General features: G+C 42.5%; 1 protein-coding gene across 1 annotated transcript in view; it reads right to left on the bottom strand.

Annotated features, from left to right (window-relative positions):
* Positions 1–21,090, bottom strand: part of plppr5b (phospholipid phosphatase related 5b) — a gene marked incomplete at both ends in the record, with an annotated part of 157,411 nt that overhangs the window by 47,495 nt on the left and 88,826 nt on the right. The window contains one exon of the mRNA XM_080751612.1: positions 5,701–5,951. Coding sequence (XP_080607738.1) covers positions 5,701–5,951 — 251 coding nt within the window. The remainder of the gene's footprint in view (positions 1–5,700; positions 5,952–21,090) is intronic.

Here is a 21,090-nt window from a genome sequence, read left to right as displayed (position 1 = left end):
TTTTAAATCATTAAATCGAATCGTATCATATCGCCATGAATGAACCAATATCGTCCATGTATCGTATCGTCAGCCATGTATCGTGACAATGTTACACATTACGTAAATCATCAGGGGACCCCCCAAAATAATTTGGGGACTCCCCTGGGGGTCCCGACCCACAGGTTGAGAACCACTGGCGTAGTAGTGGAACAAAAATAGCAGATCTCCGCTATTTGCGGTCTGCAATGGCGTCGAACAATGAAGCATATAAGCTAGGCGTCAAGCAGAGAATCCATTTAGCTTCAAAAGAAAATGGTTTAAATGGGCGAAAGAATGTGTTTGGCTGCCCATTTTCATACGTAACTACAGACAGGCTCTAGGAGAGAGACAAGGGTTCAGAGTAGATACGTTCCATTTTCCATTTGTCTTTTTTTTTTTTTTTTTTTTCAAATAGGAAAACCAGATTGAAGTATCAATTATTTATCAGTAATCACACCAATTTCGTAACAAATTTCTTCGGGGAGGGAGTGGGTACAATCTCTCTCTCCCCCACTGCAGTGTTGATGCATATCCAAATGCTTCTTGGATCACTGGAAGCATCGGATGCAGAATTTATTTTTGGCGATTACAGCAGTTTTATTAACTCACTTAGCGCCGAGCGAGCCAGATTTCAATATGAATCTGCGCTTATAACGCCAGGAAATAGCTATATTGAATCCCCAAAATCACATTACATAAACAGGTACACGTGCCTGCGGATGCCACAAGATGACCACTAGAGTGAGCCATAGCTCATAGACTTTCCATGGTCCCATGTTAAGTCAGAATAAAAAACAAGGTTCATGACATAACAGGATGGTACAATGACATGCTCTCCATTGACATTCAATGGACAGGCCGCGGGCCGCCATTTGAGCTCAATACTGCTCAATTCGTGCTTGATCGTCTCAAACCACCATTGGTATGGGCATCGGAACGTATATAGATGCCACACAGAAAGTTTCCGAATCAAAATCCGACCTAGTGAAGCTACGTGAGGGTCGGATGGTTTGCATTGAGCCTAGCGGCTAACAGAGGCCTACGTAAACAGGAAGCTATGGCTTAAAGGTGACGTCATAATCGTATCCTTTTTTTTCACGGTTTTCATCTGTATGCTAGTCGAAGGTAAGCTAACCGTTCCGCTCCGTCTATCAACCCAAATTAAAAGCTTAAACAATGCTTTTATATAAAAGTCGCTCCGAGTCGCTCGGCACCAAACGCCATCATTAGTTAGTCGCCCCGAAAGTCGCTCGGCGCTAAGTGAGTTAATGGCATTTATAAATTGCCAATCAGCAGCAGTTCTCTACAGGAAAAATGGGTCTTGGAACGGATTTACTGATTTCACGGTTTCAGCTTGAATCCCCAAAAGGAGAGCCTTGGGACTGATTATAGCAGATCTTGTAAGCCATTGGTTCTAAACGTAGGAGCCCGGGACCCAGCAAAGTGTATTAACACAGCATCACAAACATTGTAACCCCTTAATCCATGCTTTATACATTGGCTATATTAAGAAATAGCGGTTGCAGGCCTACAAGCTTGTATCTGCTATTTCTGATCATTTTTTAAACATATTGACACATTTCTATTTTATTTTTTAGGGCTGGGACTCGATAAACAACTCTAATTAGACTTTGTAATTAATTAATCAAAATTATTCACGTGTTTTAACACATATACTGTAAATATTTGACCTGAGAAGGTTTATTTTTTATTAAAACAAATCTTGGTATAAGAGTGAATCAATGAATACAGTTTTTTAATCTAACTTTCCCATCCACTGGGCCAAGCAAAGCGGTCTGATTGGCTTCTTCTCCCATTGCATGCACTAGCTGGTTTGTTGTCTGTTGGTTGGTGCACCGCCAGGGCTGTGCCGGACAAATGCGGGGCCCTGTGCGAAGTCCTGTGCGAGCTCTGTGCGAGCTCCCCCCCCCCGCAGCACGGGTGTGATTGTTTGCGTGTATGTGTGCGCACACGATTTTCAGTGGCTGTGCATCTATAAATGCAATGGAATTATGCAGCTACTCTACCTCTAAAACGGTAAGACAGTAGCATGTTTATTCTGCTGCTTTTATTGTCCACAACGGATAAAGTCATTATGAGGACTAGGGATGGGTATCGTTCACCTTTTAATCGATACGATACCTTTTTCGATACCTGGGAATCGATACGATACCTTTTTCGATACCATTTTCGATACTTTTTATTTATTATTATTATTTGCCTTTTTCTATGGGCTATTTTATAGACGTTGGATCAGTATCATAATAATAAACATTATAGGCTATTCTCGGTTATTTTCACAGTAACGAGTGTATACCATTAGAGCAGTCATTAAACTTTCAGTAGCCCAACTGTTACAGATGCGACCGGCAAGGGGTGCATTCAAAAGTATCGAAACAAGGTATCGTTCGTTTTTACGTGAACCGATACTCGATAGTATCGGGTCAGTGAATCGATACCATTAAAAGTATCGCCGACAATACCCAACCCTAATGAGGACACACACACACAGACACACCACCGCTCACTTTAAACTTGGTTTGATTTTTTCCCCCTTCTCCATCAGCATACAGTATCTATCAGGTACTGTAGCTACAATTTCGACAGTCCAGTAACTACAAGCCCTGGCTTCTCTATCCCACAAAAACATCAATCAATCATGTAGCCACATGTATCACAGTCAAGCTCAAATGATAAATAACAATAGTGTAGCATATGCCCGAAGATGGTGTATGAAACAACAGAGACGTCCATACATTAGCATAATGAATTAATAGTGTGGTCTCAGTTGTTATATGAGATACATAAAGGTTTCCTGTGCAAATAAGCCGAAAAGCTTACTCGGATCTCCTTTTAGTTGTCCTTGTACCAGTGAACTGTACTGTCATGAACCTTTTCCTATGCAAACCTCTAAAGTCTTCAATCAATCAATCAAACAACCAATCTATCAGGGATAGATAGCACCTTGCCTCTGGGGCTGCACGGAGGCACTCCAACACAATAGTGCACCAGTTATTTAACCACTAATGTTTCTTCAAAACCCTTAAGTGTATCCAGTCATTACAGACAGCTACGTTAGCTTAACTTAGCTTAGCTCATTTGAATATCTTTTGTTTACAGTTGATCCTCTGGTGCCCCCCTGGTGCCCCCACATCAAGCCCTATTATAAATCCGGCCCTAGCTATCAATCAGACACTGACAAGATCGTCAGATGAGTTAGATGAGGGGATTCCTCATAACTTTGTAGAACATTACCCTGGCCTTACCTCGCGCAGATATGATGCTCTCTCTCTCTCTCTCTCTCTCTCTCTCTCTCTCTCTCTCTCTCTCTCTCTCTCTCTCTCTCTCTCTCTCTCTCTCTCTCTCTCTCTCTCAACTCTCTCATAAGTAACGGAAGGGAAGGGAACGCTGAATCGAGTTGATCCCGTACGTGTCTCAAGACTAGATACATTAAATCCCATAGCCCGAAGGGACAGTCAGCCGTTTCACTGGTTGTTGCTGGTTGTCAGGGAGATATCACAGCCAATCGGTTGACAGGGTCTGTCTCCGTCCTGCAGATTGCGGTGTTTGTGTGAAGATTTAATATGAAAACATAACTAAATCAATTAACCAAGCCTAGCGCGGGGCCCTTGCAGGTGCGGGGCCCTGAGCGACCGCACCGTTCGCTCTACCTTTGGCTCGGCCCTGTGCACCGCTATGATCGATACGCCTGAAACTCATCCAGTGAGAAAGGTTCCGTGGTTCAAAAACTAAGCATGATTAAAGTGCGCTATTCTTTTTTTTCCCCCCATTGCGTTATTCTTCTGTAATCAATTAATCGACATTCATCGGTTCCCCATCCCTAGTTTATACACAAAGCTTCTCTTATGGGGCTCCCTGACAGAAAACATTTTCAGCTGAGGGTTTGCAGTGCTATGTATTTGGCCACCGAACCCGATCTGAAAATATTTTGTGCCAGGTACTGTCAGAAGAGAAGATGTATGTTAACGAAATACCTACCTCCATACTCGTGTCAAAGTAAAGATACTCCTAGAACGAGAACCAAGAACGAGGCCAAGAAACGAGCGTAAGTCGCTCTGTCGAGTTGAAACTGCTGTTGTACTTGTTTTTTAAATTGCTTCGATATTAAAAACTGCATGCTTTAAAAAGTGAACATTGCTGTTGTACTTGCTTTTTAAATTACTTCGATATTAAAAACAGCATGCTTTAAAAAGTGAACATTTTCTGTTTTAATATCAATGCATTGCTGTATTGAAATGTTTATATTTCCCCAAACAATTCAGAAATGATGACCACAGAATGCCGATATGAGTGTCAAAGACACATTTTGTTCATTGTCATTAGGTCTTTAATGCTAGTTGTCACATTTCATATTCTATCCAGGTTTCATCCCAGACAACTATTACGGACGAATGGCAACACTTTTTCTGAGCATCAGAGAAAATGTAATGGAGGAGCAATTACTGTCAACAAAACCAGAATCGCAATTCTCCTCCAAGGATCACCTTTGTTCCCTTCTTTGCGTGTGTGCGTGTGTGTGTGTGTGTGTGTGTGTGTGTGTGTGTGTGTGTGTGTGTGTGTGTGTGTGTGTGTGTGTGTGTGTGTATTTTAGCCTCAACTTCCTCCTGGTGACTGACTGTCTTGTTTACCTACTCTAGTCTTTTTGTCTTGTCCTACATTTCTCTCTTTTTTCCACCCTTTCTTTTCTAGTTCTTCGGCCTGCGCCCCCAGGTCAGTGTAATAACTGGATGAGGAGGCGCAATACAAATATCAAACCTATGAACCTATGAATTCAAAATAGTTTCTTCCACTCTGCTGTAATTGCGACCGAAGGTCGCAGTTTACCATGAGACACGTCACAGCTTGTCCGCGTGTACACGTGTACACATTTTTAGGGTCTATGGGTTTGCTGCTCTGACATCACGCTCTGCCTTCACTGTGATGTCACACTAACAGAATACCTTTTATGCCCATATATGGAGTTCCCTGATGTCATCAATATTAATGATGCCTGTTAGAGAGATCCCTGTGATGCCAGGGGGGAACAAATCCCTTTTATGCCCATATATGGAGATGTGGAGATCCCTGTGATGCCAGGGGAAGAAATCCCTTTTATGCCCATATCTGGAAATCCCTGATGTGTCCACAGCCCTGATGTCCACATCACTGTGGTGCGACCTCACCCTTTAGGGCGAGGTCGCCCTGAGGCATCTTACTAGTGTATTATTGGTGACTTTCAACAGTATACAAATGTGTCCACATCCCTGATGTCCACAATCCTGATGTCCACATCACTGTGGCGCGACCTCGCCCTAACTTGTCGCCCTGAGGCGTCTTATTAGTGTATTATTGGTGACATTCAACAGTATACAAATATCAAACCTTAATGTTATAAATAAAACTCAGGGCCAATTATTAGGTGGCCCACTTGCAATATCCTCACTGCCCACATGTTATGATTCCGTACTCCAGAACAACGTCATCCCTGGACCACTCTCTAGATCAGTGGTTCTCAACCTTTTCAGGCCACGACATCCCAAAATAATCATATTTGAATTGGGGACCCCCCCACCCTGACGAGCAATAATTTGGGGACCCTGACGCACAGGTTGAGAACCACTGCTCTAGGACTCATCCCTGGACCACTCTCTGGAAGCAGAGATTAGAAGCAGGACTTACGGCCAGGTAGAGCGCCGCGTAGACGCTGAGCCCCGCCTCTTTGGAGGGGAAGGTTTTGCGGGCGCGCAGGATGTCCTCGGGGTCGCCCGTGCACGCCTCCTGGTGGCTGATGTAGCGCACCGCCTGCTGGCAGCCCAGGGCGGTGTAGTTGGGCTTACACACCGTCAGGAAGTACGGCGTCAGGTTTCCCGTCACCACCTGGCCCGCGTTGACGAAGATGTCCACTGTGAAGAGGCCGAAGGTGTACACTCCTGGCAGCGAGAGAGAGAAAGAGACAGACATTCAACAACAACAACAACAACAACAACGATTAATGCCTAAAGAATCCATTGTTTTGTGCAGTTAACAGCAGCCCCGTACTTGCCATGATGCTGTGAGCACAGGTTTGGACTGTTTATTGGCAAGAATCTGCCAATACGATACATTGATTGATTGATGGTTGGAATACTTCATTAGCAGTTCGCATAGGAAAAGCACAGGACAGTTAAGTTCATATACAAGGTCTACTAATAGCATTTAAACCCAAGGAAGCACTATATGGCTTGTTTACATTGGGGTCCTCGTTTGTAGGCTATTAATTTCATTGAGATTTAGATTTAGACATTAGATGAGAGACAAATATACAACAATACTATGAACAACAAAACATCATGTAACAGCCAGAAAACAGATACAAAAAAAAAAAAAAAAAAGGGTTTAAACAGTAGGTTTTCAAGTTGCAGCCACCTGTAAGTGTTCCTTCAGAGTAGCGATTTACGTGTGGCATAGCAGAAGAACAAATTCAACCCTTTGCTTGAACTGAATCTGGGTTGAACATCACATGTCAATGGAGTATGTCATTGCTTTCGGGCAGCAAACTTGTATCTCCATCGTTTTTTTCCTTCATAAATGCATGTCCTACTAAATCATAAACAATACAACAGTGCAAAAAAAATCCATTGCTGAAATTGCACTGTTGCAGGTCGACACGTGCCGTCGCAAGTGATTCTACTTCGCAAATCAATACATCTCAGAAGCTATCAAACGTTTTATAACCAATCGAAGTGTGTACAGTTCTCTCTGGGAACACTCACTCACACACACAGATAGAGTATAAACAACCAAACAGAGGCATAGATTTGGACTGAGGATAAACTAAAAGAAAACCTGCTTATTAGCCTTTTTGGAAGAATTACACTGTTTAGAACACTCTAGTTTAAAGAGCTACTCCAACAAAGTAAACAAAAATGATTCTGCACGTTGTATAGGCGAGAAACTCTGTCTCTCTCTGTCTCTCTCTCTCTATTTCTACTCGTCGCCTCGATGTGTCTTTGTCTGTAACTGTCCAGTTCAGGGACGACACCTCAAAGAGTGAGGCCTATATTAATATTGCGACCGTAGGTCACAGTTTACTATGAAACCCGGCAGATCCTGTCCGTCAGTCAGTGAGTCAGTAAGGCCTCAATGTCTATAGCTGACCTGTTGTGACATCACATTGTTGACTGTCACGCTCCATATATGACCAAGACAGCCTGTTCTGGTAATCATATATGGAGATCCCTGATGTCATCAATATTTAGCCCATATTTGGCAATGCCCATATATGGACGCTCCTTATGGCCAAGACAGAATTCATTTGCAAATCAAGACTGCTGACTATCATCACCTGCATGGATATCCATAATGAAGATCATGACACTGACATCATCAAACCATGGATACCCATATATGGAGATGACTGGATCATCACCTAGATCTCCATATGGAGCTGGTCAATACCTCTACATCGGACCTCACGTAAAAATAATAATAATAATAACTTGCATTTATATAGCGCCTTTCATAAACCCAAGGCGCTTTACAAAACTCTATACAAACAACTAAGTGCCATAAACCTGAGTGAATAGGTGTCTTTTCAATGCAGCCTTAAAAGAGTCCAGTGTTGGAGCATAGCGAATCTCCAATGGTAGAGAGTTCCACAGGGTAGGGGCTGCCACACTGAAGGCTCTGTCGCCTAAGGTTCGCTTAACTTAACAGACTCCATATATGAATATAGCTGACCTGTTCAGACATCACAGTGATGACTCGACAAGCTCAGCAGAAGCGTATACATGCCAAAGCACCCATGTGCACGCGCCCATGTGCGCTTCTCACCCTTAGGGCATCTTACTGGTTATTATTTTTACTATTAATATTATTATTATCGTATAAGTTATATTGTAATAGCAAACTCTACCATACAGATGGGACACATTTTTATTCATTCAAAAACAAGTTACATAGTGCCGCTTTAAGTATAAAATGTGAGTAGTTTTGCCACCAGTGGTGATATCCAAAGCGCTCGACACACAGCAGGACATGGTTGAGTGTTGGGAACAGCTTCCCCGCGCATTGCGCCCGCCAACACCTATATATAATATACAAACACACACTCTTGGTAATGGGCCCCCAGACGCTGCCATCCATTCCATTCCCATGGCTCTTAAACCAACAGGGATGTGCTTTATGTCTCTGTGATTGCGAGGACTTTGTCAAAAAAACTAAACAAAGATTGCTTTCCCCCTGTGAGGAGGAGCCCAGCCTTCTGTTACGCTAAATCACCAAAACAGGCCTTCTGCCAAACACACACACACGCACGCAAACGCACACACACGCACGCACGCACACACACACAGTGTACGCATGCACACACGCGTGCACAGTACATTGGTATTACTTGTGAGGACATATACATGTCAGGGGGACAATTTTATGAATGCCAGTTTTGCCAGCAATGCCAGCAATTGTATAAATGCCGCACGCACGCGCGGCAGTGGCTCAGGGGTAGAGTGGCTGCTTGACAACCGGAAGGTTCCCAGTTTGATCCCGGGCTCCCCCAGAGTTGGTGTCCTTGAGTAAGACTCTGAACCCCTAATTGCTCCCAGGTTGGTGCATTGCATGGTTTCCTTCGCCATCGGTGTATGAATGTGTGTGGATGGGTGAATGTAATGCGCAATCTATGTAAAGCTCCTTGGATAAAGGCGCATACTGCACACAAACACACAGAGAGGGATTGCAACAATGGGAGCTTTAGCAAATCAGAGTTTGCGACTGCTCGCGCTCATTCTAGGACTTTGAAGCCTGTTTAGCTGGAAGACATCCATGACAGAGAGAGAGGGTGACTCATCTATCTCCCTCTGCTTGTCTCTTTTTTTTCTCTTGCTAACATTTCACTTTAAATTTCACAGTCCAAGTCTTTGCCTTCTCTTGCTCTATACCGTCACCCTCAGGATGGTGACAGGCCTCCCTTTTTTAACAACCATCAAATAGATTTTGTCAAGTGCTGGCGTGATTCAGCGGCCGAGCCGCCGTTACAAGGGTTTGGAACGTGGTAAAATGGTACATGGACGGCATTTATATAGCCCTGGCGGCCTTCAAAGGCTTTCAGGCCAAGGACAACCCCAGGCGAGAGAGACAAGAAGTGGGGACTATTCTGTACACCACACAGTCTGATATTACATTTGAGTAGTCGTTGGACTTCTGCGGATAATCTTTTGCCTGCTATGTTCTAGATCACCACTGTCACCTTGCTTATTGTATTGATGTATTACCTTGCTTATTGTAAATCGCTCTGGATTAAGAGCGTCTGCTAAATGCCTAAATTGTAAATTGTCACCTTTGAATTCTTCAATATACAGTTGTATTCCTTATTTGGCCCATATTTTGCCTCTGGATAGAATTATATGATATGATATGATATGATATGATATATGATATGATACCAGTCGCCCCGGAAGGGAAACAGCCCTCACTGAGAGAAGAGTTGTTAGCCAAAATGGCTATGCAGATTCAATTTTTAACTCCCGACACTTTCCTCCATCCGTTCACTCAAAGCATTGACCTGTTGCACATCCTTCCCAACTCGATGCCTCTGTCTGTCAAGGAGCCCCGAAATTATATGGATTTGACCACGACATCTTAAAATGTTTTTTTTTTTTTTTTTTTTTTGCTGCACAATGAGCTTGTAGATCTGCTAATGTGCTATATACATGGGTGGGTGACGTGACGTGACGTAACGTTTTCGCTGTCCTCGGTGTCAAACATGTATAAATAAAAACTATATTTGTCAAAAACCTTCTGAATATTGTGCAGGACATTAAGCTTTATGTGAACTTACTCAAGATTAAAACATTTCATTCCTCATTTCTTCAGCATTTTCAACCAAACATGGCAAAACTCATATGGTGTGACTGTCCTGACCTTGTTTCTCAAAGTGGGAACTTGAATAAAACTAAGAAAAATAATTGCTAAAAATCATTTGAAAATGAATTTAGGCTAAAAAAAAATGTCTATTTGTGAGCCTATATCTTTTCAAAGTCAAAGCATAATGTTTTCAGTCATTTCTGATCAAAAACATTTTGTCCCCCAAACCAAAATGATTTGGTGTGACACTAGTTTGGAAAAATTAAACAGGCAATTATTTGGACACCTATTGGCTAGAGAGGTCCTTCTTCTGTAAGGCTATTCAGCACTCCCAGCACAACTGCAAGACAGGTGTCTGAGGTGAGTTATGATTTTAACATTTTCATGAAATGCCATCTTGTTGAAACTTTGACAAGTGCACCACTTCTGGATGTCTGTTGGTGTGACACCTTTTCATTAAAAAAGCTAAAGTTATTTAAAGTTTTGGTCATAATTACATGTAAATCTAGGTTGCTTTGTTATAGCTAGCATGTTGTTAGCATGCTAATGTGTACCTAGTAGCCTCAAGGTAAACCTAAATGCAGAAAACGTAATATGGTGTGACACTTCATCATAAGCTCTGAAGCTCTGCTGAAGCTCGGCAGAAAACTGCTATTTTAAGTTATTTGTTTGGGTCCTTTTTCCATTTTTACGCTTTTTATGACGGAAGTATCTGGTCATGTCACCATACTCGGTCTATTTTTAATGATCAGACTTTTGGTTTTTAAACTTTTCGGACATCTTAGCAGACCTGTGCTGCCGTCGGGCGCTCAAAAGCTACCTGCCTCGGCTGCCTGACAGCTAGCAGCTGGACAAGATCCGACATACATGACAGCCCAAAATCGGCTGTCTCCCACTCTGACCCTGGCGGATTTTACTTTTGGGATATCTGCTTTTAAAGCCTAAACACCGTGAGGACCCATCACGACCCGGTCGACACCGGAATCTACGCTGGTGCCGCTAGCCTGCTACTGGCCGCTACCAACCCACTGCTCCTGGCATCCAGCGAGCGTGAGCTACTCCCCGGGGCTAACCCTGGAAACCACCCGGAGGATACGCTGAGTCTACTCCCCGCACCGGGCCACGTTATAAGTGGCCCACGCCGGTAGGTACATTTCTGTACAGGACTACACTATCACCACTGTCTGAGACCATCCACCTCACCGGGCCACCTATGTGGCCCATGCGAGTAGGTGTATTTCCACGCCGCTAAGTGCTTAGTGCTCACTTCCCATGCCCCTCATCTAGCAGCTACATTATTTCATTCACAATTTACTCGCCAAAGTTGCTTTTTCACCCCCAGCTACCATGCCCTCGGGCATGGCTCCACCTACCTTGTCACCCGGCTGCGAGGGATGTCACCGTCTCTCCCAGGAGGTGTCCGAGCTGAAGTTCAGAGTAACCCGACTCCATCAAATCAAAGACACAGAAACATTCCTCGACTCCATATGTCCAGATGAAGACGACACCTCCCCGGCTCCAAAGGAAGGATCCTCCGACCCCGAGATCCACATCGGGGCAACGGCCACCGTTTCCAAGGCAGTCACGCTGGATGACACCGTTCCCTGCCGGCTCCCCCCACTCCACCTCAGCGGGGCCCGCGCCTGTGGGGAGCTCGACGACACCGTCCCGGCCCTCTACAGAGGGGCTGCAGTCGGCAGCATCCGTGATGGTGCCCCGGTCAGCTCCACACCAGCAGTCCCGTGGTCCCTAGTCACTGGTGGAAATCGTAGAAGATCCCCCCCCCCTCTCACCCCTAGGACCGACAAAGTCATTAACCACCAGAAATAGATTTTCGCTACTGGATATGGGTGACTTTCCCCCTCTGTCCGGCCACGAAAACCCCCCAGCAAACCAGGGGCGGTCAAATGGCCATTTTGCACCACCACCCACCTCGGTGAGATCCAAAGTGTCGGATCCTAGACAAAGTAAGGGTCGTAAAAGTCAGTTGAAAGAGGCCGTACGACGCCAGTCTGGGGGACACAGAGCACACTCGGTCCGGAGATCCACTCCCCCAAGACGGGTCCCGTCTCCACGAGTAGAGCCATCCTCCATGCCGCACCAAATCACGTCCACTGCTCCTCCACGCAAATCTCCCTCAGTCGCGATTATTGGGGACAGCATCGTGAAGCATATCCACTTCCCAAACTCCAACTCCGTAACGCACTGTTTTCCTGGTGCCACTGTTTTGGACATCTTAAATAAACTCCCCGATATCTTCACAGCATTCCCCTCGTCGATTACACAGGTCCTGATCCACACTGGCACAAATGATACGGCGGCTCTTCGTGGCTCCGAGCAATTAAAGCTAGATTATCTACACCTGATTGATTTCCTGGTAAACAGTGGCATCTCGTTCTCCCTCTCTGGTCCTATTCCGACCTATGGCCGCGGGGACGAGCGCTTCAGCAGAATAGTCAGTTTGAACTCCTGGCTAAGGCGACTCTGTCGATCTCACAATTTTAACTTTGTAGATAATTTTAATTTGTTCTGGGATCGTAGCTCATTCTATAACCGCGATGGCCTGCATCCCAATAGACGGGGAAGCCAAGCCCTCTCGACTAACCTAGCTGTTTACGTCCGGCAGCTGCATGCCACAGATGGGTCCGTCAAAAAATGACGTCCCCCTGGTCCGACTCCCAAGCTGACCAGTTCCGCCCCGCTTTCCAGCCCACTGTCTAACGGGCTCGGACCAACAACTGCTAAAAATACAATAACTAAAACAATTAAAACTCAGGTTGTAATTCATAACAATAATTCAATGCCATGTTATACTCCAACAATTACAGCACACGATTTACATGATCTTAATAATAGCTCAACCACTCTCCCATCCCAATCTCTAATAATTAGGCCTAATACGAATGGTTTAAAGGCCATAAATGACATTTTTACACCACCTCCTCTCCCCCCCATTGTCACCCCAGAGCCAGCTAACAACAATCAATATCACTCTACAAATGACATGGACGCATTATTTTCAGGTAGAGGTCTCCACATAATCCATTTAAATATAAACAGTTTGAAATGCAAATCAAAGTTGTCAGAATTAAAATCTATGTTTGGCAATGGGAAAGTGGGAATACTCTCTTTCTCTGAAACCAAACTGGATGATTCCTGCACAGACACAGAGATAGAGATCAAAGGCTATACAGTAATCCGGAAGGACAGGGACCGTTGGGGGGGTGGGGTATGCATATATGTAAGAGCAGACATAACATATACTGTACTACCAGAACTAGGAATGGACACCGAATCTGTCTGGATAAAAATAATTTTTCCTAGTGCAAAGCCTCTGATAATTGGGGCCATCTACAGACCTCCAGACCAAAACTCATTTTATGACCTCATGGAGAAGCATGTGGCGGGTTTAGGGAGCGCAGAGGTGATTTTAACAGGAGATTTTAATACCAACATCCATCGGAAAGACACTCCCATTTTCAAAACCTTCAAACACTTCTGTATTTTACACAATCTTACCCAAATGATCAAACAATACACAAGGATAAGCCATAACTCTCGTACCACCATAGACCTTATATTAGCATCAGATAAATCTAGAATAAAAAATAACGGAGTCATAGAATGTAACATGAGCGACCATAACATAATCTTCTGCACACGAAAAATTCCACATAGGGCCGCAGTACAGTGTCACACCACAAGGACCTGTAGATCCATGAAACATTATTCCCCTGAAGCCCTAACTACTGCACTAGACAACATGGATTGGTCAGAAGTTTTAAAATGCTCCTCAGTCGAGGAGACCTGGTCTCGTTTTAAAGAAATATTTTTGTCAGCATTAGATCATTTAGCACCCTCAAAAAAGGTCAGGGTCAGAGCTCGTTCCGAGCCATGGATGAACACAGAAATAATGAATGCAATTAAACACAGAAATAAAACCCACTCAGAATACAGGAAAACAAATAATGAGGAAACACTAGTAAAAAGCAGGAAACTACGCAACACAGTAAATAATTTGATTAAAAAGGCTAAAAAGAACTTTTTAAATGAAAATATTGAGGAAAACAAAAAACATCCGCAAAAATTATGGGAGGCATTAAAAAATTTAGGCTGCAACAATAAACTACAAACAAAAAGTACAAATATCTGTATAATTTCTAGTGGCTCACTTAAAACCGAAAAACTGGTGGTGGCAAACTGCTTCAACAGCTTCTTCACCACTATTGCCACCAAATTGGTCAGTGAACTTCCCCCACATTCAGGTCTATATGGCTATGACCATATAGTAGCACACTATGAAAACCTAGGGGCAAAAAAAGATGCGTTCAAGTTCAAACCCGTAAAAACAGACGATGTGCTGAAAAAACTAATTGCCCTCCAATCTAACAAGGCCACTGGCCTAGATAATATACCTACCAGGTACCTTAGAGATGCAGCTGTTTCCATCGCTCCTATCGTAACTCACATTACGAATACATCCATCACAAATTGTCACGTCCCACAGGACTTCAAAATGGCTAGAGTGATACCATTATATAAAAAAGGAAGTAAATTGGAACCAGGCAACTATCGCCCTGTCTCCATCCTGAGTTCGATCTCAAAGGTAATAGAGAGATCCATTCAAGAACAAATAAACAGCTACCTTGCCGAGAACAAACTGCTGTTTGAATTCCAGTCGGGTTTTAGAACATCTCATTCCACTGATACATGCCTGCTGTACCTAACTGACTACATCAAACGTGAAGTGGACTCGGGCAAATACTGCGGTATGGTCATGCTGGACCTCCAAAAGGCATTCGATACAGTAAATCATTCTATATTATTGAACAAACTAAGGGCGATTGGTTTTGACAGCGCATCAATAAAATGGATGAAATCCTACCTCGAGGGAAGAGAACAAATGGTGGACATCAACGGAACCATGTCCTCGTCCCTCCCGGTGAGCTGCGGTGTCCCCCAAGGTAGCATTCTTGGGCCGTTACTGTTTCTACTATACATTAACGACATGAATACGGCCTGTAACTGTAAACTGTTCCTGTTCGCGGACGACTCAGCTCTCCTGATTTCAGGTGAGAACAAATTGCAGGTTGAGGAAGCTCTTAGCTTTGAAGTTACCAAAATTCGTGTTTGGCTTACTGACAACAAACTGTCACTACATCTAGGTAAAACGGAATCTATTCTTTTTGGGTCCAGACATTCCCTAAAGGAGATAAATATAAACGATTTCAAGATCAAAGTAGATGACACAGAAATCTCAAGCAAGGAAGAGATTACCTATTTGGGCTGTATTCTTGATAAATACCTGTCTGGGGATAGCATGGCAACATCAGTGATCAAAAAAGTTAACCAAAGAACCAGATTCCTGGGCAGGATGTCCCCTTTTATCAACAAAAGGGCCCTTGGGACTCTTGCTGGTGCCATCATTCAGCCCCATTACGACTATGCCTGCACCTCCTGGTACTCCAACATCAAAATGTCACTCAAGACAAAGCTTCAAACTTCCCAAAACAAATTGATTCGCCTACTTCTCGACCTGGGGCCCATGACCCATATTTCCCCCACTCATTTTGCGGGCCTAGGATGGCTCAATGTAGAAGACAGGGTTAAACAATTGAAAATGGGTCTGACCTTCAAAATAGTCAATGCAAATCTATCATCAACCCCCACAGTGCCCGCATATTTGACCAAACACCTCCAAAAAGTAAGCGACACCCACAGCTACAACACCAGAGGGAGCGCAAACAACGATTTAATAATACAAATCCATAGTACAAACATGGGGAAATTCTCCTTTTACAATACAGCCACTGAAGTGTGGAATTCTTTGACTATTTCCCTCAAAACAAGTAACTCGCTGGCCTCCTTTAAAACAGCCTTGAAAATTCATCTTTCAGGAGGTCAGAGGCGTAGGCAGTAGTCTTTTCTCCCTGGCGACAGGTGAAAAGTGAGTCCCCCCCAATAACCCCCCCCCCCCCTTTTTTGCACTGAACATAATAAGTGAAGTATATATATATATTTTTTTTTATCAAATGCAACGAATATTGCCATGTTCTGTAACATTTTTTTGCACCAAACATATAGTGAAGTATATATTTTTATATATTGCAAGGAATATTGCCATGTTACGTAACATTGTTTGCACCGAACATATAGTGAAGTACATTTTTATCAATTGCAACGAATATTGCCATGTTCTGTAAAATGAGTGCCGAGGACTTCCAATGGAATCAAGACTGTAAAAGGACTTATTGGGATGTTCCTATTGATCAGAATGTTTTTTTTGCCGTACCAAGGCCGTGCTACATGTTTTCTAATGTGTCCACTGTACTTGTATGTAAATTCATTGTGTCAATAAAAATAATCAATCAAAAAAAAAAATAATGGTGTGACATATCTGCTTGTCACGCCATATGACTTGATTGTCACACCATATGATATATACTGTATTTTCCTACAGATATAACCAGTAAGACTCCCTAATCGGGAGATAAGCGACCGTTGGTCGCTTATCTCCACAAATAGGCCAAAAGTTTGTTTTACCAATTATCAAGACATACGGGCAGTTGACAGTTTGCCATGGTTACTCATTGAAGTTGAATCTCCATATATGGAGATAACCTACGCATCACACTAAGTCTGACCTCACCAGCCCATATTTGGGCATGAGCAACTTATGTCTCCATATATGGAGATATGATGACATCACACAGTCCTCAGCCGATGATGTGGCGTGATGTCATACAATACACAAACGAGCCCTACAGTATAAAGGGGCAATTCTTGCCAGGAAAGAAGCATTTCTTCGACTCAGACCTTATTGCCAGGGTTGGCTTATAGCAGCTGTCGGTAGGACCATATATGGATTCTGTTAGTGTGGATCTCCTAACAGGGCATCATCTGGGATACAATCCCTTTTATGCCCATATATGGAGATCCCTAACATAATCCCTTTCATGCCCATATATGGAGATCCCTAACAGAATCCCTTTTATGCCCATATATGGAGATCCCTAACAGCATCCCTTTTATGCCCATATATGGAGATCACTAACAGCTAACAGAATCCCTTTTATGCCCATATATGGAGATCCCTAACAGAATCCCTTTTATGCCCATATATGGAGATCCCTAACAGAATCCCTTTTATGCCCATATATGGAGATCCCTAACAGAATCCCTTTTATGCCCATATATGGAGATCCCTAACAGAATCCCTTTTATTCCCAGTTGGTTGCTAGGGTAAAAAAACATGGTTGCTATGGTAAACAGTTGGTTGCTAGGGTAAATAGTTGGTTGCTAGGGTAAAACCATGGTTGCTAAGGTGGTTGCTAACGTACACTAACAGACCAGCAACAACAGACTGTTGCCACAGCAACGTACACAAAGGTTTGTGTACACATGTGGTGTGATGTCATACTGAACATATATGACATCACACCGTAACAAAGGTGTGACGTGTGACGGACGGACGGCCGGTGGAGGTTTTGGTAGTAAACTGCTCCCTAACGGTCGCAACAATAAATAACAAAGTCCCATGTTTCTTTTGTCCATTTAAACATTTGTTTTAAACATTTTTACATAAAATTTAATTTAGATTCATTCAGTGATACTTCAAATTCATCAGACAGAGCAGAAACCCCTTCACAGAAACCTTAACATATTGTTTCAATCTAAACAATATTTTCTCTTTGTCTTAAACTATACATTCCATTGTCATTGATTCATTCCTTTTCATTCCATTGTCATCGATTCATTCCTTTTCTTCCTTAACTAAGTGGTGGCCCATCTGCGGAATTGCCCCCTTTCCAGCTCAGCTGCAGGCCCAAAACAGCTTCCGGAGCTCAGTGAGTATATGCTTGGCAAACTTGAGCACCTGCTAGTAATTACATTTTACTACTAAGAACAATCTACCTGACAAATAAATGACATTTAAATGTCTCCTCCAGAAGGTCTTCTACTCAGGTGCTGGACACAAGTGCATCTATTGGAGAGGCCCAAGCTGAGGATTCAGACACCTCTTCAGATGAATACACACAAGGACAGTTGGTCATAATCAAATATGAGGGAAAGCCATGTGTGGGGCAGATTGTTACCATTAATAAGGAGGGGCTAGAGATAAACTGCATGAATCAAATTGGAAACATTTTAAATGGTTTTGTCTGGCCAAAGGGGCGAGACTGCATTTTCTACGAAGAGCAGGAAGTTGTCTGTGGCATAGCAGAACCGCAACAAGGCAGCCGGTTTGCTACCCTCACCAAATATGACTGGCTGATGTACAATACAGTCTACTCTAAATGTCTTGTCTTGTCTTGTCTTGTCTTGTCTTGTCTTGTCTTGTCTTGTCTTGTCTAATCTAATCTAATGCTTTTGTACTTTCACTCACTGGACTGGACAGTGTTAAGGTAGGACCTGAGACAAAAATAGTGAAAATAGCTGATCTACAAGCTCTCAACGTGTTGTGCTGCGAGAGCTTGTAGATCAGCTATTTTCGGAGTTGCGCAACCCAGCACTCTTTAGCTAGTGGAGATGTGGTGTAATGTCATGATTCCTAAATACATTTTTTCAATACAAAATGCTGTGTTCAAGTTCAGGAGACTTCGGAAAAAAACAATTCACCTGAATGCTGAGTTCTGTTTCCACTAATTGGTGTTAATAAAATGTTGCCTTGGCTCCCAGTGTGGCTATGCACCTTATTGTCTCTTTAAGATCCTTCTGCCGTGGGCCGGCAGAAGACTTAGGTGTGCGTAGCATTCCTGTGCACATCCTCATCATCCCTCTACTACAATTCTTTGTTATCCCATGTTAAAGCCCTACAATAATATCCTGTTCCGAAATATTAAGGCCATGTTATTTAATGTTAAAGCAATTTTACTGTTGCTGTTTTTCCTGGGTAATTGTTTAATCAATCAGTAAAGTTCAGTACTCACTAATAGGTAGGTTAAAACACAATTTGCTTTGACACATGAAGATATAATCATACGGTGTGACACTAAATCATTTGGTGTGACATTCCAAATAGTGAAAAATCATACCTTTATTAATGATGAAACCAAAAAAGATTTTATGGATTACATAGAAAATAGTATCAGGAAGAGTCACAAATATTTGTGTAATTTTAGAGAAAGTTTTGTCAGAATAAATTTAAAATATGTTGAAAGATCGACAACATGGGCCTCACACAGAGTGTTGATTATGAAAAATAAATACAGATTTAATTAATTTTCACAAAACTATAGTGGATCACAGGTTAGTTATGATAAAGGACTTTGATAAAGTGAGTAACTTAAGAAAGGTCTACTCCATTTTCATTTTATGAACAATTATTGTCATGTCACACCATATGACGATTTTAGGCACAAGTACAACAAACTGCTGAATAAAGTCTGATTCCAATAAAATATCTAAAAACAAAATGTGTTTCCATAAAGTTGAGAGTGAGTAGAACAAAAGTAAATAATTTTTATGCCTGCCATTTAAAGTTTTTTTAAAAACACATTTTTGGGGGCGTCACGTCACTGACCCACATATGCCTACTAACAGTTTAGCTCAAATCTAAAATGACACAGATGCTTTCCTGCTTTTCATGTATTCGCTCCTTCTGTTTGTACTTTTACTCAAGTAAAGTTTGAATTCCGGACATTTCCAATTTCCAATTTAGTATTTCCACAAGTATTGATACTTTTACTTCAGTAAAACATGTGAGTACTTTTTCCACCACTGTTTAAAATAAGCTGGGGGTCATCTTGAGCTGAGGCAGGTATTGATCAATAATAAAACACTTGATTCAACAGAATGGAAGAGTTCTTTAAAATGACAAGAGGGAATACTCTGTGTGAAGGGCAATTTTATCCTCGCGGATGGTTCACTATATGTTGACACTGTGGAGGAGAGAGATACATGAGTACTGCACATAACTTGTGTGTTATTAGTTACTAGTGCAGGTATTCTGCACTGTGTGTGTGTGTGTGCGTGTGCGTGTGCGTGCGTGCGTGCGTGTGTCTGAGGTACTGTGATAAGTGAGTCTGACTGGGAAGTTGTTGCGTCAGACTGCAACATTAGAAGGGCTGGCATCCCATCAAAGAGTCACTGCATTGCCTCACTCTCTGTATGCATAGGCACACACACACATTTTTTACACATCAAGCACACAGTCACACACACGCACACTGAAACTTGACAAAGTCGAACTTCAAAGCAGCACTTCACTGATTTTCAACCATGTCTTGACAATTGGTCCTGCATAATAATCATTTTAATCACAAGTATTAGGGTGTATAAGTATGAGGGTGTCAGTTGCTGCCGAAGGGAGCCGGCTTCCTTCGGCAGCAAGCACTTTCCGCCGCCTTCCGCCGCCGACGACGTCCACAAATCGGTGCAGTTAAAAGCTACTTTAATGTGTATTACCCCCTCAGGCCGGGAATACATTTTTGTGAATTACAGTACATGTACAGTACGTATTACAGTATTTGTTTCTGTTTTTTTTCTATGAAAGCCAAAGGTGTAAGCTATCAAATAGTTTTGGAATTTTGTTTCTAGCTGCTACAGAGGCTGAGTAATACATTTTCCAGAAAAAAGTAGGGTAGGCGTTAAAAGGTATTTTTCGCTTTCAAAAAAGCTTTTGGTCATTTTGTCATCTACTCAGGCTTTTGTGACCACCCTGGAGAGATTTTAATTTGCTTGTTTCAGTATTTAGATATTTAATATTCATTTTATCAGACACGTCCCCTTCCTATACAAACCCTTGGTAACTTCAAACTCCATTTAAACCATGATAGATTCATCAAAAATACCCATCTTTTTTTCTGGTAACTCCTGACGCCCTCCTAATACGTGAGCCGTGTTGTCAATAACTTTTTTCATTTATTTCTAATATTTTTGTTATTGTAGTTCATTTTTTCCATTTTCCCCAAAACATATAAAAAAAATATAAAAAATAAATGAAAAAAAAAAGTTATCAGAAAAACACGGCCAGCTCACGTATTAGGAGGGCGTCAGGAGTCACCAGAAAAAAGTATGGGTGACTTTGTCAAGTAACGATGGGTTTGTATAGGAAGGGGGCATGTCTGATAAAATTAATGAGAATCACCAATACAACACTGATGTTCTGGACACTGTATTTTATATTGTGAAAATGTATTTAAAAAAAAAAGACGTACTAAAGACTAAATTCTTCTCTCTGACCATAATTGTAGCTGTGCATGAACTCCTGGTCCATGCAGCTGTTCA

Source organism: Nannobrachium achirus (genome assembly GCF_963921795.1).
Source record: "Nannobrachium achirus genome assembly, chromosome: 21".
Classification (NCBI taxonomy): Eukaryota; Metazoa; Chordata; class Actinopteri; order Myctophiformes; family Myctophidae; genus Nannobrachium; species Nannobrachium achirus.
This window is presented reverse-complemented; position numbering and strand designations above follow the sequence as displayed.